The 19627-nt window shown below is 49.5% G+C and overlaps 1 protein-coding gene across 1 annotated transcript; it reads right to left on the minus strand.

Moving 5' to 3' along the window:
- Nucleotides 1-522: 522 nt before the first annotated feature.
- On the minus strand, nucleotides 523-14505 carry LOC150043076 (serotransferrin-like). Its single transcript, XM_090323588.1, has 17 exons — nucleotides 14399-14505; nucleotides 12606-12778; nucleotides 11827-11935; nucleotides 11209-11385; nucleotides 10429-10561; nucleotides 9639-9694; nucleotides 9018-9196; nucleotides 8243-8420; nucleotides 7580-7734; nucleotides 6279-6369; nucleotides 5383-5415; nucleotides 4420-4575; nucleotides 2884-3013; nucleotides 2555-2619; nucleotides 2125-2309; nucleotides 1314-1503; nucleotides 523-717 (listed from the first exon to the last, which is right to left on the minus strand). Exons 1-17 carry the CDS (start codon nucleotides 14439-14441, stop codon nucleotides 683-685), a joined length of 2088 nt encoding a protein of 695 aa, XP_090179714.1. The 5' UTR covers nucleotides 14442-14505; the 3' UTR covers nucleotides 523-682.
- Between the last annotated feature and the right edge of the window lie 5122 nt (nucleotides 14506-19627).

Below are 19627 nucleotides of genomic sequence, written 5' to 3' on the forward strand. Positions count from 1 at the left end.
ACTCAGGAAGCTGAGCTCTGAGAATTACATTTTGAAGCCAGCACAGGTAGGAAAGTTCATGAGACGCTTTTCTTCAGTTAAATACCCCCAAACCAGAAATGGAGCTGTGGTCCAAATGGTTCAATGCTAGCCTTGAGTGAAGAAATTAAGGGACAGTACTCAGGCCCTGAGTTCAAGCCCAGCACTTACACACACACCAGAATACTAAGCCTTCTATAGGTACATTCAGTATTCACGGGAGCACTTGTTTTTTTCACTCCCTCCTCATCCCCTGACATATTAAGTGAATGCACACACACACACAGAAATAGTCATAGAGGTTTGATTGTGTTACAGTGGCTACTATAGAAAAGATTCCTACTTCCTTGGACCCAAGAGTTGGGCAGTGGCATTACCCAGAGCTACAGGAAAAGACTAGATAAATATCTGAGCTTGAGGGTAGGGTGGGGGATGGGCCCCATGTGTTTAGGCTGGTAATAGAAAGAAATCTTCCGGAAAGAATGGAGTCTCGGAAACACACAATTGACCACACGTTTTTTATTTTGTGCCCCGGGCCCATGGCAACATGGAAAGGTGACAGCTAGGCAAGGCTGACTTCAGTGCCTCATTCTGTGGAGACCAGGGGAAGCCTGGCGGTCACCTGAACAGTCACTATCGCCACAAGAGCCTCACTTCTTAGATTTTAATGTTTGTGGAAAGAGCAGGCATCCAGGAGTCCTGTGGGGCAGAGCAGAGAAATGGGCAGTTGAGACTATACCCTAGTTACTTAGAAGAGAGGGCGGTGTCTTGGAAGGTAGCCTAGAGGGAGAGTGCTTGCCTAGCATGGGTGAATTCCTAGGTTTGATTCCTCAGTACCACATACACGGAAAAAACTGGAAGTGGCACTGTGGCTCAGATTGATGAGTGCTAGCCTTGACCTAAAGAAGCTCAGGGAGACTCAATCTCCAGTTAACCACCAAAACAATGCCAGCCTTGAGTGAAAAATCTAAGCAAGAGCTAGGCCTTGAATTCATGTCCAGTGCAAAAAAAAAAAAAAGGTCCCTGCAGATCAGTGGGAATGTACACATACAAATCACCTCATGTTCTTTGAAATAAGATGGAATTCTGTACGATAAGTTTGCTACTTAGCATTCGGAGCCTGTGTCCCCCTTCCTGTCTGCCCACGTAGGGAAACCCGCCATATAGCTGGGCCCTCAAAGTTCCATCTTCACCTATGTCCCCCTCTCCTGAGAATCACAATATCCTCTGTGTTCACAACCCAGTACCCTGCTATGTTTGTGGTACACCCCACACTGTAACCCCTCTCAACTCACGTGAGGTCGAGCATTTTCGAAAGCCAGTGACAGCCTTGATATACTCGGGTCCTAAATACTTCTCCGCAGTGATGCCATCCGGAAGCTTGACCAAGCATTTTGTGTCATCTCGGAACAGAAGGTCCTTGGTCTCGGAGTGGAACATACAAAACTTGCTGGAGCAGTCACTGACTTGACTTCCGAATGAGGTCTGCGGAATGGATAAGAAGTGTAAGGACCTGTGTACATCACAGGGAGCTGAGACCCTGGGAACAAAGGGAAGCTACCAAGTATACTTCCAGAACATTCCATCCCCCCACCCTCCACCTTGTATTATTCTGATGCCTGAAAGTCACTTGTTAGGGGTCCCTGGTTCTGTGTTCCCCTGGGAGGGGTCTCTCCTACCCATCCATTCTCTGCATCTTTGTATGAGCTTGGGGATGCTCGTGATAAGCTCATCATCACCATTGTATGTTTCAAGAGTATGTCTGAAGATACACTGCCTTCATTTTAAGAAGTAAAGTAGCCAGCTGGGGGCCGGTGGCTCACACCTGTCATCCTAGGGACTCAGAAGGCTGAGATCTGAGGATTGTGGTTCAAAGCCAGCCCGGGCAGGAAAATTCACAAGACCCTTTTTATCCCCAGTGAACCACTAGAAAACCGGAAATAGAACTGTGGCCCAAAGTGGTAGAGTGCCAGCCTTGAGTGAAGGAACTCAGGGACAGTGCCCAGGCCCCAAGTTCAAGAGTCAGTGCTACAATTAATTGTGAACTTCTCTGAATAGTCTACACTATCTAAGAATAACTGGTAGGAGTCCTGGGCTGGTCCATACCTGCTGGTTAAGTAACTTGGTGCGGACACACTGGGCCTTGTCTTTCCGGGAGACCACCGCGTGATTTGGAGCTTGGGCCAGGTGGCAGTTTGCAACCTCTGACACAGACTTCCTGGTGCCATCGGGGCACAGCAACTCAAAGTCCATCTCCTTCAGATTCTTTGCCCATTCAGCGGGGTTCTTACCTGAGGGGAGCCAGGGAGAGAAACTAGATCGGCTGGGGACTTGAGAATCTCTGTGCTCCCATGCATGGGCCTGGGATCTCTAGCCAGCAGGCACGCACCGAGCTCATAGCCTCAAAACTCGTACATTTCTCCCAATCTTTCTTTCACATACATGTGTACTCCTGTACTGAAGATCCACCAGCCCATGCTTTTGAATCTTGCTTGTTCTCTAGCCTGACATACCAAAGCACGGAAGACACACATACCATTGGTGTTTTGTGAGATAGTCTGGTGTTTCACAAAGGCCACATCTCCCTTCTCAACCAGGCACCTGGAGAGATCCAGATAGAGAGTGGGAGAAAACAAGAGGTAAGACCAACTCGTGTAGCATTCAGGGGCAGTGTCTTGCAGGCACACAGTTGTCCCCTTTTCACACACAAGGCTTTACAAAAATGTCAGATCTCTGGCTTAATCTGTGCCGTTACTAATGTACTAGCATCATGATACTTTCACCTCCATTCCTTCAGAGGACTCTTACTTGGCTCTTGACTTGGGGATTGTATTGTTGTATTGACGGTAGGATTGAAAGACTCACCTGAAAGCGCCTGTGTAACCATAATATCCCTCTTTGTTGTTAGGGTCGCACTTGCTGGGGCCCACACACAGGTTACAGAGCGTGGAGTTTTTCTGATACCCAGGGGCACAGCCTTGACTGAAAAATTCATCTGTCAAAGGACGAGAGGCAGTCAGCTCTGCAAGTCCGTACTGGCGGCTTGCGTTTTTACACAAAGCAGGGTAGTTGCTGGGGTGGGGAGTGGGGAGCAGAATGTATCAGTTCACTCTGCCACCACCCACCCAGAGCTGCTAGACTTCGAAAGGCAAACCTATGGGTCTGACCATTCGTTACATTTCATGGTGTTGGCAGATGCCTTTGTCTACCATGCCAGCTTCAATACCAGCCTAAAAAAAGAGAGGAGATTTTCTCTTATTCCCCTCTCCATTCATTAGAAGAGCCTTGCAGTACATCTCCAAGCTCAAGAAAGAAGTGGACAGTCATCTTTGTGGTCCAGCTGCTGGCTGTGGTTGAGAAAGTACCTGGAGGCTTAGGGGAGCGGAGGTCAGCAGAGGTCAGCTAGGTTTTCTGGATGAGGACTCAAGTGTGCTTTATTTTATTTTTGTCAGTTATGAGGCTTGAGCTTGGGGCCCAGATGTTGTCCCTGCACTCTTTTTTGCTCAAGGCTTAGCGCTCTACCACACAGCCTGTAGAACCCCTGCGGGTTCATTTCCCTTTGCTCCTTAGTAACAAAAATAATCAAGTTTGGGGGCCTGGAGTGTGGCCTAGCAGTAGAGTGTTTATCTAGCATGCACGAAGCCCTGGGCTCGATTCCTTAGTATCACATACACAGAAAAAGCCAGAAGTGGTGCTGGGTGGCTCAAGTGGAAGAGTGTTAGCCTTGAGCTGAAGAGCTCAGGTACAGAGTTCAAGCCCCACAACTGACCAAAAAAAAAAAAAAAAAACCCCAAACCTTCCTGTTTGCTTTAACTCCCCGTGGCTAGGGGCTTCCTGAATCTCAGGTCTGGTGGCAGCCATAGGTGCCATTGAATGTGTAAGGCTCTTGTTGGGAACGATGGAGGAACCAGAGAGAAGGCACCTTTGTGATCTTTTATTCAATGGCAGATAAAAGTACTTATAGCTTATACTGATAATCTTAGCTACTCAGGAGGCTGAGACCTGAGAATCAAGGTTCAAAGCCAGCCTAGGCAGGAAAATCCATGAGACTCTTTATCTCCAATGAGCCACCCAAAAGCCAGACATAGAGCTGTGGCTTAAAGCAGCAGAGTGCCACCAGCCTTGAGTGAAAAAGCTAAGAGGTAATATTTAAGCCCTGAGTTCAAGCCCCAAGAACACTACCACCACCACCACCACCACACACACACACACGAAGTAATTATTCACTTAAGCCATCCTATACAACTAAAATACATTATCCCAACTCAGCTCCCACCTCCACAGCCCTCCTCGCCCTTGATATTCCTTTGAGATTCACCTTGCCCCATCTCTCAAAGCAGAGCCCACAGCCCTCCCTTCCGGCATACCCCTCCGTTCTGTCCCCTCCAGGAGTTCCCTCACCGAATCTGCAGTGCTGGATCTTGTTGTAGATGAGGCCCATGGGGATGTTCCAGCCAGCGTTCCTGTTGACCGCTGTGTGGCAGGACTTCTTGCCTTGTAAGTTGTTCCAGGTGATGCTAGGGTCAGATTTCTTCACCACTGCCACGCAGTAATACCCTACAAGACAGACGCCACCCAAGAAGTGTCACTGCTTCCCTCTTTAGACTTGACAGTATCCACTGGAAGGGGCTAGAAGTGAGACTCAATGGAGTAGAACACTAACTGATGAACTACAAGGCCCTGAGTTCCACACCCCCTCCCCGTACGTGCACACACGCACACACGCACACACACGCATCCACCAGAACAGCTAGTACAACTCCAGTATTTTATCAACTAATATGTTTTGTGATTGTACAACCAAAGGCCAAAACAAATATTCTAGAATAATCAGACCCCACCTTTTTCCTTTTTCCTGATTACGGGAGTATAGTTCTATGCCAAAATAAATATGGCCAAGTTGAAAATATCAAAATCAAAGTTAGGAATTTTTAGCAGCAAACACATGCTGGTCCTTCACCATGGAAAAATATGTCCACCCTGGATTTTTGTCTCTCCCCCTCTTGAATTAAGAATACTATTTCTAACTAAGGAATAGACTGGAGAATGGCTCTTTTTAGATACGCTCAAGTGTCTGTCTCCTTAAGAGATGGAGGGATAAGGCTGGGAGGTGGTCCTACCTCATAAAACTAAATGAGAAATCCAGTTTTTCACCAGTTACCAAGGCCTGGCTGTCATTATTCGTGACTCCCCTTTCAAGATGCATCTATACTCAAAGACTTGATCTGTCCCATTGTCTTGCCTACTTATAGTTTGAATTTTAAACTTATTTAATTGCTATTTATTCTTCCCACCCCCACCCCCACCCCCCGCAAAAAATGGGATTATACCTTTTAATACCTAAAGTTACCGATTTCTACTCACCTTTCTCTGGTGGACTGTTACAATTAGTGCTTTCTGGAAGAAAGAGAAGAGAATTGTCAATGCTTATGTGTAGACTGGAAAACCATGCCTTTTCCACATAGCAATAAATGAAAAGACGCAGATAAAACTACACATGTCAGCTGGGTGCCTGTGGCTCACGCCTGTCATCCTAGCTACTCAGGAGGCTGAGATCTGAGGATTCCAGTTCAAAGCCAGCCTGGGCAGGAAAGTCTGTGAGACTTATCTCCAAAAACCCAGAAGAGGAGTTGTGGCTTAAGTGTTAGAGTGCTAAAACCTTGAGCACAGAGGCTCAAGGACAGAGAGAACCCAGACCCTGAATTGAAGCCACCAAGAGAGAAAAAGTCACTAAGTCTCAACAAATCCACACCATGAGGAATATAAAAGGTGATTTGGTTTGCTGACCTTGAGAATTTACATACAAAATGTGGATCTTAATTTTCCTGTCCTGTCTCTCCTGAGCTGGCAGGGGTGCTGGCTGTCTCCACTGAGGCAGTAAAGAAAAGCTTGGGTTCTGGAAAATCAGAAGACCTGCCAGCTTTTTTGTCCCTTGCCAGCCAGTTCACTGCTGTCATTTGAGCAGGGGTTTTCAGGGTGAAGTACTTTCATTTCCCCATTACAAGAGGGTAGGACATCTCTTAACCTTTGACGGTGGTGATTCTAGGTGAGGATAGGGGACATTGAAATAAGCACGAATCAGCTTGTTTCTCTCCCTCTCTCTCCCTCTCTCTCTCTCTCTCTCTCTCTCTCTCTCTCTCTCTCTCTCTCTCTCTCTCTCCTCCATCGCTTCTTTCAGTGGAAAACATAGATGGTTTTTTTGTAAATCCATGGTGATTCATTAAGTGCTCAAAACCCAAGAGGTATCCCCTCCCACTTACCATAGTTCTCCGCCAGGACAGGCACCAGACCACACTGGCCTGCGATGTAGACGTATCCTCCGTCCAAGCTCATGGCGTCAGCCTCTCCATTCTGCAAAGACCCCAGGAAATTATGCTTCCAGTGTCACCTGGCCCTTGCGACTATTTCCTTCTGTTTCCAAACAGAAGTTATGAAGCCCTGGGGGCATGGGGAGGGAGTGCACAGCCTGTGCTGTGACTGAGCCAACCCCCAGAGGGGTCCTTTGGGCACACTAACCCTTTCCACATCTTCTGTATCACTTCACAGTAAACTAATGGGGCTTTCACTTCTACCAGAGCTGTGTAACCATCCTTCAGTAATTCCTATAGTCAAGGCAGATTCAGAGGGTCCCTATCCTTAGCTAGTGGGGTGTTAGATACTTAGGGTGTGTGTGAGTAACTCGAGTTCCTTACAGTGGTAGTAGTCATTTCTTTTTCCTTTAATCTGTGAATACATGCTGGGCCTGCTGGGTGGCGTCTGATGTCACCAGCTCTGATAATCACCCAGTCACCAGGCCCTGGTCTCACACAACCTGGTGATGTTGGTCTTGGGATTTGGACCCAACCTTTGGGAGCTCTTTCCCAAATTAAAGACTCAAGTACTGATACCGTTATCGGAAAGCACATTGTAATGCACAAGCATAACTCTTAAAAAATGTTTCCAGAGCCAGGTACTGGTGGCTCACACCTGTCATCTTAGCTACTCAGGAGGCTGAGATCTGAGGATTGAGGTTCAAAACCAGCCCAGATACCCAAGTCTGTGAATCTCTTATCTCCAATTAACTCCCCCTCTCCAAAAAAAAAAAAAAAAGCTAAAAGTGGAGCTCTGGCTCAAGTGGTAGAGTGCTAGCCATGAGCAAAAAAATAGATTATTAACAATATGAGGAAAGTTCACTAGAAGTTCCTAAGCAACTTGCACGTGATCACAACAGGATTTCCCTGTTCAATGACTCAGAATTTCCAAAATTCCCCAACCCACAATGATCAATGAAAGAAATGGGTACATGTGTGCGAAGTCAACAGAAATCCCACCTGTATTTCTCTCATGGCATGACACACTCAAGACACCTTCTGTGATCTGGCCTCTCCCCTCCTCCACCCCACCCTCAGGATGTAGCTTAGATTGCTATTGGACAAGGAACCTGAGTCCTCATGGCATCATCCTTCACGTGGTCTAAGATTCTAAACCTCCCCAGGGGTCACAGCAAAGGTGCTCACTGACAAACTCATTGGCTCAGCCTCAGTGTCCCTCATGCCACTGCAGGCAGGCAAGCGTGACCTACCACAATCTTGGTGATACAGCCCTCGGGGGTCTCCGCCGATTCACATTCGATTTCTCCTCCACTGTTGACGCTCCACTCGTCACACTTGAGCCGCTCGTGGTGGCTCACGGCACACCACTTCACAGTCTTGCACTCTGCCTGAGATTCTTCCGGGCCTGTGGCACAAGGGAAAGAACCAGAGGTCAGAAGATACCTGACTGCGGAGCTGGGTGCCTGGTGCTGTTCAATGCTTCTGCCTTTGTGTGGATGCCAGGATTTGCCAGCAGTACATAAAGCAGCCCCAGTCAAGGAGCTCACCATCTTAGAAAGCACAGTCAACCCGCGATCTCTTGTTTAGTTTTTTTTCTTTCCTGGTCATTTGTGGGTCTTGAACTCAGCGCCTGCCTGGGCGCTGTCCCTGAGTTTTGTTTCAAGGTAGTGCTCTAGCCCTTTGAGCCACAGTGCCACTCATGGTTTCTGGCTGGGGATGTAGCTTAGTGGTACAGCATTGACCTGGTGTGTACAGGGCCCTGGGTTCAATTCCCAGCACAGTAAGCATAAGTGCCCTTTGATGGTGATGGTGCCTTTGGTGATGCCACTGGGGCTAGCAGGCAGGAGTGTTTTTGGCCCCTGGATGCTGCCCAGGGGAACCCCTGTGCCCCCTCTTCTTCCCCGAGTACTTACATATGCCTTCCCGTTGGTTCCGAATGGCGGTGATGTACTGGTGTCCCAGGTACAGCCTGTAGTCCATCTCAGGGGGCACCCTTAAGAACCCCTGGGCAGAGTCCTTGAACATGAGGTTCTTCCCATGAGGAGAACTGAAGAGGTCAAAGTCTGACGATTTGCCTTTGCCAAAATGTTCCTGTCCAGAGGAAAGAGGAACAGTGAGTGGAAGCAGGGACCAGAGAGGCTAAAGAATGGGATGGAGGGAAGGAAAAACGCTAGAAAACAAGAGGAACCCCTCCCCTACCCCCTCTCTCTCTGGAGCCTTCAGGATGCCAGGGAAGAGAGAACAGGTCTCTCCTCCTTAGGACTGTGCCACGGGGTTTCTGGACTCAGTCTCCCCAAGAAAGAAGAATGTGTGGAATTCTGAGGCTGGCACTGTGTGCTTGCTGCTGAGACTGTCATGAGTGTGCAGGGGAGAGGAAGTGGGCTCAGCCCCACTTGCTAGTGTTCTGTCAGTCAGGCGGTAAGAGACTGATCGCCCTTGCAGGCAGCGTGAGAGGGTGGTATTTGGTCTGGGCCTAGAAGGCCTGGTTTAAATGGAAGAGAATTGAATAAGGCCATGAGGAGACATCACTGGGCCTAAAGGCACAGGCTCAGGGATGGAGACCTGTTGTGTGGAGACAGGCCCCACCTTGGGGTTTCTAGGGACATAAGTTCCAGCTGTGATCTCTGACTACCAGAAGGCAAAGTGGGGAGCCCCCGCACCTCAAATCCAAAGCAGTGGCGGGAATACCTGGGCCTTGTTGAGGACCTCCCAGATCAAGCCTTCCTTGCCGTCCACGCTTCGGGCCACGACGGCATGAGAGGGGACCTTGGCTAGGTGGCACTGCTCGTATTCGTCCACCGGCTTCCGGGTGTTGTCAGGGCACAGCAGCTCAAACTTGTCCCTGTCAGCCTTCTCTGGCAGGACCTCTGGGGGAGGGAGGAGGGACAAGACACAGGTCAGCTGGCCATGGGCAGAGCCAGGCTGCCATCTTGATGATGGCAGTAAAGCCTGGAGTGCTCACAGAAGGCCAGGGAACTTTCTAGAAAACATCTTGCAGTCCAGTGAAGGCATGAGGGCTCCTGCGTGAGTCTGATCTATGCAGGGTGGATGACTGACAGGCCGAGGTTTCAGCCAGCCCTGCCCCCAGAGCCAGGCATTGTGAGGAAAGGCTGTAAGTTGAAAGAGGCCTGTGACTCTGCGTTCAGATTCCCTACTTCTAAACAGAAACCTAAGCAGTGACAATGGAGACACCCTGCCTGCTCACATCTAACAGCTGGGTAGGAAAAAGAGACAGGGGAAAGAACAAAAAAACACAGAACAGTGTTCACCATGTAGAGTCCGCCCACCAGTCCCTCTCCTGTGACTCACCAAATATGGTCATGTGCTTGACGAAGGCCACGTCACCACCACCGTCCTTCAGGCACCTGTGGAGGAAGCGTAGTGGGTGAGAAGGCCCCTGCGATGCCGGCCCTGCTCTGGGGTCTGGAGGTTCATAGATCACCCTGCCAGAGCCTCAGGGGGTGCTAGGGTTCCACTGAGAAGGGGGAAATGAGCTCACACAGGAGATCAAGCCCCTTCTTCACCTTATACCATTAAGGCAGTAAGACATCAAAGATGTCTTAATGCATGAAAGGCTCTTTTATGGGGTGTGTGTGCGTGCGCGTGTGTGTGCGTGTGCGTGTGCATGCGCACATACACACATGTGCATGCATACATGCATATGCATGCATGTGCGTCAGTGCTGGGACCTGAACTCAGAGCCTAAGCGTTGTCCCTTAGCTTTTTCCCCCTTTAGGCTTATGCTCTACCCTTGAGCTACAACTCCATTTCTGACATTTGGGTAATTAGTTGTAGATAGAGTCTCGTGGATTCTTCTGCCTGGACTGGCTCTGAACCACAAATCTCACATCTCGTCCTCCTGAGTAGCTAGGATAACGGGAATGAGCTGCCAGCCCCCAGCTCAAGTTCTTAAATTCCTAGCGCAGAAGATAATGCTGTTTCCCCCCAGCCTAATAAAATTTTGGATATAATAGAGGTTTAAAATAAAGGAGAGGAGAGCGGGAAACCAGGCACGTGAGCTGTGAGGTGGGAGAGATCTCACCCCCATCTTTGAGGACTTTCTGCATGCGGGCCCCCTGTAGAAGAGTCTTACACTCACTTGAAGGCACCGGTATAACCGAAGAATGTGTTAAGGGAGGAGCAGCCGCACCCTGGACACAGCTGGCACAGCTGGGGGAAGGCAGATGCATCTGCACAGGGGACACAGCTGCCCGAGAAGAAATTGGCCACTGCTGCTCAATACAAAGCAATAGACAAGAAGCACAAGTATGGATGATCTGGTGTCAGCCGAGTGCCATCCCTCACCCCCCCCCCCAAAAAAAAAAAAACTTACTAATAAACCAAGGCCCAAGCAGCACCCTTCAACTCAATCCACACACAGCCTTTCTGGTGCTACCTCATCAAGACTCGAAGTGTTCCAAACAGGGCCAGCCAGCCCTTGTCCCTCTACCATCCACCCAAGGAAGCCAGCCAGTGTTTTCCACCAGCTAAAGCTCCCCCTCCTGGCTGGCTGTCAAGAGCCTGCCCTGTCAGGAGCTGGAGTGGCTTGGGAACCCCATTGGAGAACCTCTTTGAAAGGTGCAGTACATGCTCTTGGCCAGCAGATGGCGACCACAGGTGAACCTCTTAGGTGCAGTATGTGCTCATGGCCAGCAGATGGCAATCAAAGCAACCTGAGGTTCCCCAGACTAGAGCTGACTGGACTCTACCCAAGAGGACATTGCCATCTAGACTCCCTTGTCTTTTCCTCCTTTCCTGGGGAAAACAGCCCCTGCTGTGGTGGTGGGAACCCAGAACAGCGTCCCCCCCCTCCACTCCAGAGCTCATCCCATTTTTGTGACTTGTGCCACCCCCTAGAGTAGAGATGATGCCAGCTTACCTTTCTCCACAGGCTTCCGGGGCTCAGGTAAGTTACAGAAGAGCAAGCCGATGGGAATGTTCCACCCAGCAGACCTGCCCAGCCCTGTATGGCAGGACTTCTTGCCTTGGAGCTGGTTCATCTGGAAGTCAGTGCCCTTCTTCACAATGGCCACAGCATAGTAGAAGGTTTGAGGGTCTGCAACAGGACAGTTAGGAGTTGAAGACTTTCAGCTCAGTACAGAGAAAGCGTATCCATCACTCCTGGCCAAGAAGGAAGAGGAGTGAGGGAGGGAGAGAACAGGAAAAGGAGGAAGAGAAAAAGAAGAACAGGAAGAGAAGGGAAAGGGAGAGAAGGAGGGAGAGGAGTAAGAAGAAAGGGAAGGAGGAAGGAAGGAAGGAAAGAGAGGAAAGAAAATGGAAAGAGGAAGAGGAACCCAGAGGCTACCTATATTGGGTTAGGTGGTACAAACAGGGGAGAGCCAGAAAACCTAGGCTGTCAGGAAAAGGAAAACAGATATACCAGCTCTTAACCAACACAAAGCCAATAGAGGCCTTGATTTGTGCCAGGAATGTCTGGCAGGACCTATTCCTGCTCCCCTCTCCCCCGTCTCACTCCTGGCACCCAGGCAGAACTTACTGTCTTGAGACCCATAGAACTCTGCCACTACAGGCTTCAGGTTGTTGGGGGCCAGGCCAGCTTCATAGACCAAACCTCCATCTGCCATCACTGCATCTGCTTCATTTGCCTGAAAGAACAAGTCGGACTTGAGTGAAGCCTGGCTCCTAGGGAGGGCTGAGCTGAGCTTGGATGACGACGACGACGACGAGGGGAGTGACTCTGTGGGGCCAGAAGAATCCCCATCCTGAAGGAAACCATATCCAATGCTGTTGAGTGCCTCTCCCTGGAAAGGGCTCTGGTACCATAGTTTCATTTTTATTTTGCTGGTACAGAGAAATAGGTGGATTCTATTTCTCCAAAGTGTCCATGTAGACTGGCCCTAGACATTTGCCAAGGCTTGACCCATTAGGCATCCCAGGAGGGATATAGATGGGTCCTGTGGTTTGGAATGGGACTGAAGCTCAGAGCTTCCTTCCAGGGTCTTTGTGTGTGTGTGTGTGTGTGTGTGTGTGTACACCTGTGTGTGTATACGCATGTTTGGATGGAGCTTGACCTCAGGGCCAGGGAGCTTTCTTTTAGGTTTTTTTTTCACTCAAGTCTCAAGACCTCTTGAGTCACACCTCTACTTCCAGCTTTTTGTCGGTTCATTGGAGATAAGAGTCTTAAGGACTTTTCCTGCCTGGGCTGGCTTGGAATGGTGCTCCTCAGGTCTCAGCCTCCTGAATAGCTGGGGTGACAGGCGTGAGCCACTGGCACCCAGCCCCTCCCACTGTTGCTTTCAGTGACAGCCGACTTACCGAAATAGTCTTGATACAGTCATAGATGGACGTTTTCTTCACACAGGCGATATGGGGACCATCTGCCGGAAGGACGGTCTGCATGATGTCACGGAAACTGGCACACTTGCTGGCTTCATGATCTGACACAGCACACCATCTGACTGTCTTCTCAGGGGTAGCCAGACACAGCCCTAGGAGAGAGCAGGTGGAGACCTAAGAGCTCCACTTCCTGTGCCTGGGCCATGTAACATTTTTTTCCCCATCCACATCTCCAGTCCATGAATAATACGGCGCAGGTTCCACCACACCCCGAGACCCGGCCTGTTTTCTCATTTTCCTCCTGATGATGATCCTGTTCTGCCCAGACCACTGACTCCCGATGGGAAAGAGCCACCCACTCCCCTGTGTTGCCTCGTATCCCTCATTGGCATGGACCCTTGGCGCTTCTGCCATATCAACCTCGTGGTGCACACCTTGACCCATTAGCTGGATATCACCACTCTGAGAAAAAAAAAAGAGCCTTGATTTCCTTTCTGACCAAGGTAACCCTGCTTGTTAATGGCCAAGCCTGGCATGGTAAACCACTCTCCAAAGCCTTGATCTGCCAGCCAGGTTACAAAAGGAAGATGACAGTCTTTGTTGATCCTTGCCTCTCTGTGACCATTCTCAGGGATGAATGAACAGGAAGGGCAAGAATTTGTCTGTGACACTTGGCCATTTTCTACCTAGAAATAAACTGGAAACTCCAGTCGTTTAACAGTCTTTCTTGTTCCCACCCAGCCCTCACTTGGCTTTGACTGTCATTCAGAGAGAAAGTCAAAGGCTGGTGTTTGCACAGCCGCTGCAGTCCAGCTGTTCCTATTAGGCTAGCTTGGGCGCCATCCTCCTCCAGGCCTTCTGGCTAATCCCCCCCTACCCTGTTCCCCTCCCCTACTATGAGCTGCCATCCCAGGGTTCACTCATCAATTTGGGAAGACCCACCAGACAGGCACAAAGAATAACAGGCAAGGCCAACCATTCTCTCGGATGGATAGAGAGAGAGAGAGAGATGATAGAGGACTGACAACCCCAGGTCCCTCCCCTTGCCATTCCACCTCAGCCAATGGAAACCTCTCCCTCAATGTCCAGAGCCCCTGTTCTTGGCCCCAGCCCTGCACTGGTCCTGCATCGGGCACCCAGGAAGGTCAGACTGTGGGGTAGGATGAGGAGCAGGTTCAGATCTCGAGGCAAGAAGATAGCGTTTGGATAAGCTTCTAGCTATCAGTGTTCTCAAAATGTTTTCTGCTAGAGCTCTACTACTTGAGCCACAGTGCCACTTCCAGCATTTTCTATGTATGAGGTACTGAGGAATGGAGCCTGGTTCTTTGTGCATGCTAGGCAAGCACTCTACCACTAGGCCACACTCCTGGTCCCTTGTTTTTATTTTCGTTAGAACTGAGGTTTAAACTCAGGGCTCTGCCATTGCCAGGCAGGTGTTTTACCACTTGAGCCATGCCCCAGTCCTTTTTTTTTTTGCTGTGGTTATTTGAGATTTTTTTTTTTTTAAAGTTTGGCCCAATTGGATTCTAGTTCTCCTCTTTCACACTTTCCAGAATAGCTGGGATAACAGACACCCCATGCTCTTATTCAGTACTGTTCATGGCTGTGGGGGTTACTGGACAGAGATTCACAGTGAAAGGGAGCCAGGGACACCAGCAAAGGCCATCAGAGGCCAACAGCAAAGCAAGACTTGTCCCTTAGACTGGAGAAGGCTGACAGGCAGGAGAGAAGAAAAGGCTTCTGGCTCCCGTGGCACCGAGTGCCACACTCACCCAGGATGGCGCTGGCCAGCAGGGTGCCCGCGATGATCCTCATCCTGGCCGTGGCAGGGAGCGGGTAAGCACAGACCGACCGGCTTCTGCGCCGGGCCTCTGCACCCCGGGCCCCTTTATCCCCGGCCTAGGCAAGCCAGGGGCAATCTTTGACCTCTTGTGTTTGTGCAGCCTGATTGCCCAATCATCCCTTCACCTAACCCTCCCTACCCCCCCCCCCCCCCGCCCACTGCCTTTTTCACCCCATAATCCATCCACCTCATTTCCTGAGCTGCAGGACAGATGGAATTCAGCACACAAACACTCTTGGGAAGGGAACCAAAGGAAAATCCAGTCTTTGTGATGGTGGTTAGCTGTGTGCCAGGAGCCCCGGGGTGGGGGGGAGGGTGGGGGGACAGAGGGCAGCTCTCCTGAGGTGTGGGGGGCGAACCCCTGCCTGGATATTTCAAAGGTTCTGAATGTTGCCCTGCTGTGTGAGCCCTATACAAAGGGCTTGTGCTTTACTTTAGAGCTTTACTTTTTTTCTCTTTAAAGTAGGGGCTTCAGCAGGATAAGACAAAACACCTGCCTCACTAATGGTAAAAGGCCACCGATGGCCTGTTTCCCTGGTCCCTTCCCAGGCCTCTGATATGGAGAGGTTCCCAGCAGAGCTAGGGGTTCAGCCCCTCCCCCACACACATACCATTCATGCGGTAAACCGCCCAGGTCTGTCAGGAAGCGGGAAGGGCAGCTGCCAAGTGTTGAAGGCATGCTCAGTGGTACAGGGCACCCAAAGGCACCTGCGTGGAGTTCTGTCAACTGCCGTTCTTCTGAAGGATAGGCCAACTTTGGAGATGGACCTGGGGGAGGGGGCCCAGGCCTGTGTGTGTCCACAGGGGGTTGTGTAGGTAAGGGGTTGGCATCATGGGTTTCTGTGTCCTTGACAGCCCCAGGACACTTGTACCCGGGCCTTCCTTAGGTGTGTAATTCTGTGTTGGCAAACCAAACCTCTCAGGCATGATACTGAGGTCCCCTGTCTACCACAAACACACTGAGTCAGGGACTGGCTTTGCTGGCAGAAGGGCTGATGGGTCTAGGACAGGACTTAGGGACTGACCATAGAACCTGGAGCTGGCCAGATGGCACTGAGCTGGAGGAAAACTCCCCCCCCATACACACACTTAGCCCCTTCCATAACCATGCAGTTTTGCAGCACAATCTAATGATTTTGACCAACAGCCTTACAAGATGAAGTTGGTTTTGTAGGCATAGACACTAAAAAATAATGGCAGCTCCTTTTCTCGTCTTTGTTCTATGGGATCATAGCCTTTTTAAAGTCAAAACTCTTTTCCTTCCTTCTTTCTTTCCTTCCTTCCTTCCTTCCCTCTCCCTCCCCCCCGCCCTTTTTTTTTCTTGCTCAAGCTAGCACTTTACCACTTGAACCAGAGCTCCAGTTCTGGCTCCAGTTGGTGGTTGATTGGAGATGAGTCTCAGAGACCTTCCTGCCCAGAGTGGCTTCAAACTACAATCCTTAGATCTCAGCCTTCTGAGGAGCCAGGAATTTAGGCGTAAGCCATAGGCATCCGAACAAAGCTGCCTTCTGGATATGATTTTTCTCTTTATTTAGAGAGGACCAAAAGGAGGTGCAGAATGAGGAAGAGAGGGGAGAGAATAAGAAGCTTGAGGGAAGATTTGAAGGGGGCTTCCAGTTCTAGACCCCCCCACACACACGTCATCCAGATCTTCCACCACAGGCAGAATGAAATCCTTCAGTTCCAGCCCAGCGCTGACACTCTCTTAGAGACAGCTGAACTTGTGTGTACGTGCAGAAGGGTCTGGAAGCTGCCCAGAAAAGGGGGTGGGTGGGCAGGAAGGCAGTGAGCCTCTGAATCAATATTTGCTATTTCCAAATGTTACCCAATTACATAGAAGCAGAACAAACAAAGAGCCCGACTGTCTGCATAGCCCTCTCCCCCCACTCTACTGTTCAACCCCCAGTGTTCTCTGCCCAACCTCACAGCCTTCTCTGAAAGTCTAGGGCTCCCATGACTGGGAGAGGGCAGCCCGGCAAGCACGAGATACTCATAAGACCAGTTCTCCCCCACTGCTGGGATGTGTGTGTGTGTGTCCAGGATAGAGGGAACTGGGATATCAGGACATCTTGGGAACAGAGCAGCCATTTGGATATATCACAGGACAGCATCCCCATCCCTGCCCTATACCTCTCAGCAGTCTTTGGAACATGCAAGATGCACATAGCACGAATTATGTCAAACATTTAAGCAAGGGGCTGGCAAGGGGGCTTAGTGGTAGTGCTTGCCAAGCATGCATGAAGCCCTGGGTTTGATTCCTCAACACTACATAAACAGAAAAAAGCTGTAAGTGACACATGGCTCAAGTGGTAGAGTGCTAGCCTTGAGTTCAGGGACAGTGTACCCAAGCCCTGAGTTCAAGCCCCGGGATTAGCAATTACATACATTTAAGCAAGCAATACATGCCAGGCCCTGGTAGGTCATGCCTGTAATAAACTCAGGAGGCTGAGATCTGAGGATCTCTGATTGTAGCCAGCCAGGGCAGGACAGTCCATGAGACTCTTATCTCTTAATTAGCCCTGAAAAAGATGGAAGTGGAGCAGTGGATCAAGTCATAGAGCACTAGCTTTGAACAAAAAAGCTCATGGACCATACATGAATCCTGAATTTAAGCCCCAGGAGACACACACACACACACACACACACACACACACACACACACACTCTTACACACTTCTTAGAGAGCTTGCCTAGCTTGCAAGAACCTGGGTTCCACCCCTAGCACTGCAAAAAAAGAAAAGAAAATTAATTTTACTTGAGGATGCTATCATCACACCTATCAAAATGAACAATTATCCTCCCAGTCAATAGACTAATTTCTCTGTTGGTCTTTATATATATGTACCGATACATGTACTGCAGTGGCAGCAGCTCTTGAGTCTCCTTTAAGACTGTCCCAATACATTGCATGCTATCTCCACATCAGAGAAATGGGATCTTTGCCCGCTGGAATTTCCAGCGCTCTGGACTTGGCTCTCCTGTGTGCTCCTGGTGTGATTTAGCGTGCTGTTTTGTGTTCAGCTGTGTCAGAGCAAGTCCCTTCACCCGGGGTTTTCTGGTATCACCTCACCAAGTCCAACTGTGTATCTTGGTCCTCAGCATCATAGATGCTGTTTCTCAAGCATCATGGTCCCTCGGTGGAGGCATTCACAGGTTTTACCCTCATCGCTTTCTCCCCTCACCCTTTTCCCCTTAGTCCTGGGGCTTGAACTTGGGCCTCATATTAATGAGATGCTGTACCACTTGAGCCACACTTCAGCCCTGGTTTTCCCTTTTAAATGAATGTCTAATGAGGAGACACTTGGGGACTGTTCAATTTTTTTTTTTTTATTCTAAGACATTTACCCTTGATGACTTTAGTTGTTGTTGGTAGTGGTGGTCATGGGGCTTGAACTCCGGGCCTGGGTGCTTTCCCTGAGCTCTCCACCTCAAGGCTAGTGCTCTACCACATTGAGCCACAGTGCCACTTCCAGTTTTCTGGTGATTCATTGGAAATAAGAGTCTCATGGACTTTTGTGCCCGGCATGGAAGACTATGAGACTCTTATCTCCAATGAACCACCAGAAACCCAGAAATGGTGCTGTGACTTAAAATGATAGAGTGCTAGCCTTAAGCTGAAGAGCTCAGCAGACAGCACTGTAGGCTCTGTGTATATGTGCAAGCCTGTATGCATACACACATGTGCATGGAACATGCATATGTGAATATATATAAACATGATGCCTATTCTTTCTCTGTGTCTCCCTTTCTTGTCTCCTGCTCCCCCTCTCTTCCCCAGTAACCATAATTCACACTGGCTTCTCTACTTCCAGCTGGTCACACAATATACACTGGCCATTTTTCTTCCTCCCCATAGTTAAGATGAGACACTGGGGCCCTAGTATTTTCCTTGTCTTTCCTGTTTCTCCTGTGAAAGCCCCAGCTACCACCCGGGTCTCTATCTCCCATGCTCTACTGCACCAATCACTTCAACGAAAGGAGAGAGATAAGAAAAGGAATGCAGGCTAATTTTTTTTTTTTGGCCAGTTCTAAGGCTTGAACTCAGGGCATGGGCACTATTTCTGAACTGCTTTTGCTCAAGGCGCTACCACTTAAGCCAGAGTGCCACTTCCTGTTTTGTTCGTTTTTTTTTTTTTTTTTTTTTTTTTTCCCTGTGTATGTGGTACTGAGGAATCAAACCTAGGACTTTATGCATACTTCATGTGTGCTAGGCAAGCACTCTACCACTGAGCCACATCCCCAGTCTTTTTTATTTTTATTTATTTTTTTAATGAAGAAAAGGGAAGGATAACGGTGGAGGAAGAGGAAGGGGAATGAGAAATCTTTTTGTCTTTCCCTGCCTTGAGCAAGGCAACATAGTTGTGCAGCTCAAAACAGTCTTAGTTGGTGTCTCCTTATGGTGAGAGGTGCGGGCTCCCTTCCCCTCATCCCCTCAGCCCATCCGTTCTTCTGTAGTGAGCGAGGAGAAGTGAGGGGCTGTGGCTCCTTATTTCCAAAGCCAGAGATTTCCATTCTGCAAGTCCTGCTAAGGAAATCCTGCCCTCCTCAGAGTAACACTCAGCCTGATCTAGCCATCCCTGACCCATAAGCCAGCAGCCAGGAAGGCTGACCCTGAAGTCCAGTGGACTCTGTGAAGCCTCATGTGTGTGAAGGAACGAAAGTTGGGCTTGCAGGCACGCTGGCCTCCTCTGGTTAGCTGTTTCTAGGACAGTCGGGCAGACCTAGGAGAAATGGGGCAGGAGATAGCAGTTCAGGGCCAGGGCACAGTTTAGTGTTCTGTTGATCAGGAAAACTCGTGAACTGGTATCATCTGTCATAAGAGCTGCTTGGTCTCCTCTCCTAGGGGGCAAACCAGGATGTTCTGAAGTGGGAGGATGACAGGGAAAATTTGAGAACAGGTTATAATGGTAGACCAGGACCAAAGGGGCCCAAGAGTCTAGGGTTTATTTTTATCTTCATATTTATTTTTTAGCTAGGGTTTCTTGCTTTTTTAAAAAATTTAATTTTGTCTTTCGTGGGGCTTGAGTTCAGGGCCTGGGCACTGTCCCTGAGCTACTTTTGCTCAAGGCTAGGACTCTACCACTTTGAGTCACAGCACCACTTCCAGTTTTATCATTGTTCACTGGATATGAGTCTCATGATTTCCCTACTTGAGCTG

This window comes from Megascapheus bottae, chromosome 32 (genome assembly GCF_031878675.1).
Source record: "Megascapheus bottae isolate mThoBot1 chromosome 32, mThoBot2.hap1, whole genome shotgun sequence".
In the NCBI taxonomy this organism is placed as follows: domain Eukaryota; kingdom Metazoa; phylum Chordata; class Mammalia; order Rodentia; family Geomyidae; genus Megascapheus; species Megascapheus bottae.

Bases quoted from the DNA above. Each gene is read 5' to 3' on its own strand.
- LOC150043076 (XM_090323588.1), bottom strand. From the start codon at position 14,441: ATGAGGATCATCGCGGGCACCCTGCTGGCCAGCGCCATCCTGG. The intron at 8,421-9,017 runs GTATTCCCGCCA...TCCTCTGGACAG, and splicing joins AGGTCCTCAACAAGGCCCAG to GAACATTTTGGCAAAGGCAA. The intron at 2,310-2,554 runs GTATGTGTGTCT...GGCTCCCCTCAG, and splicing joins TATCTCACAAAACACCAATG to GTAAGAACCCCGCTGAATGG.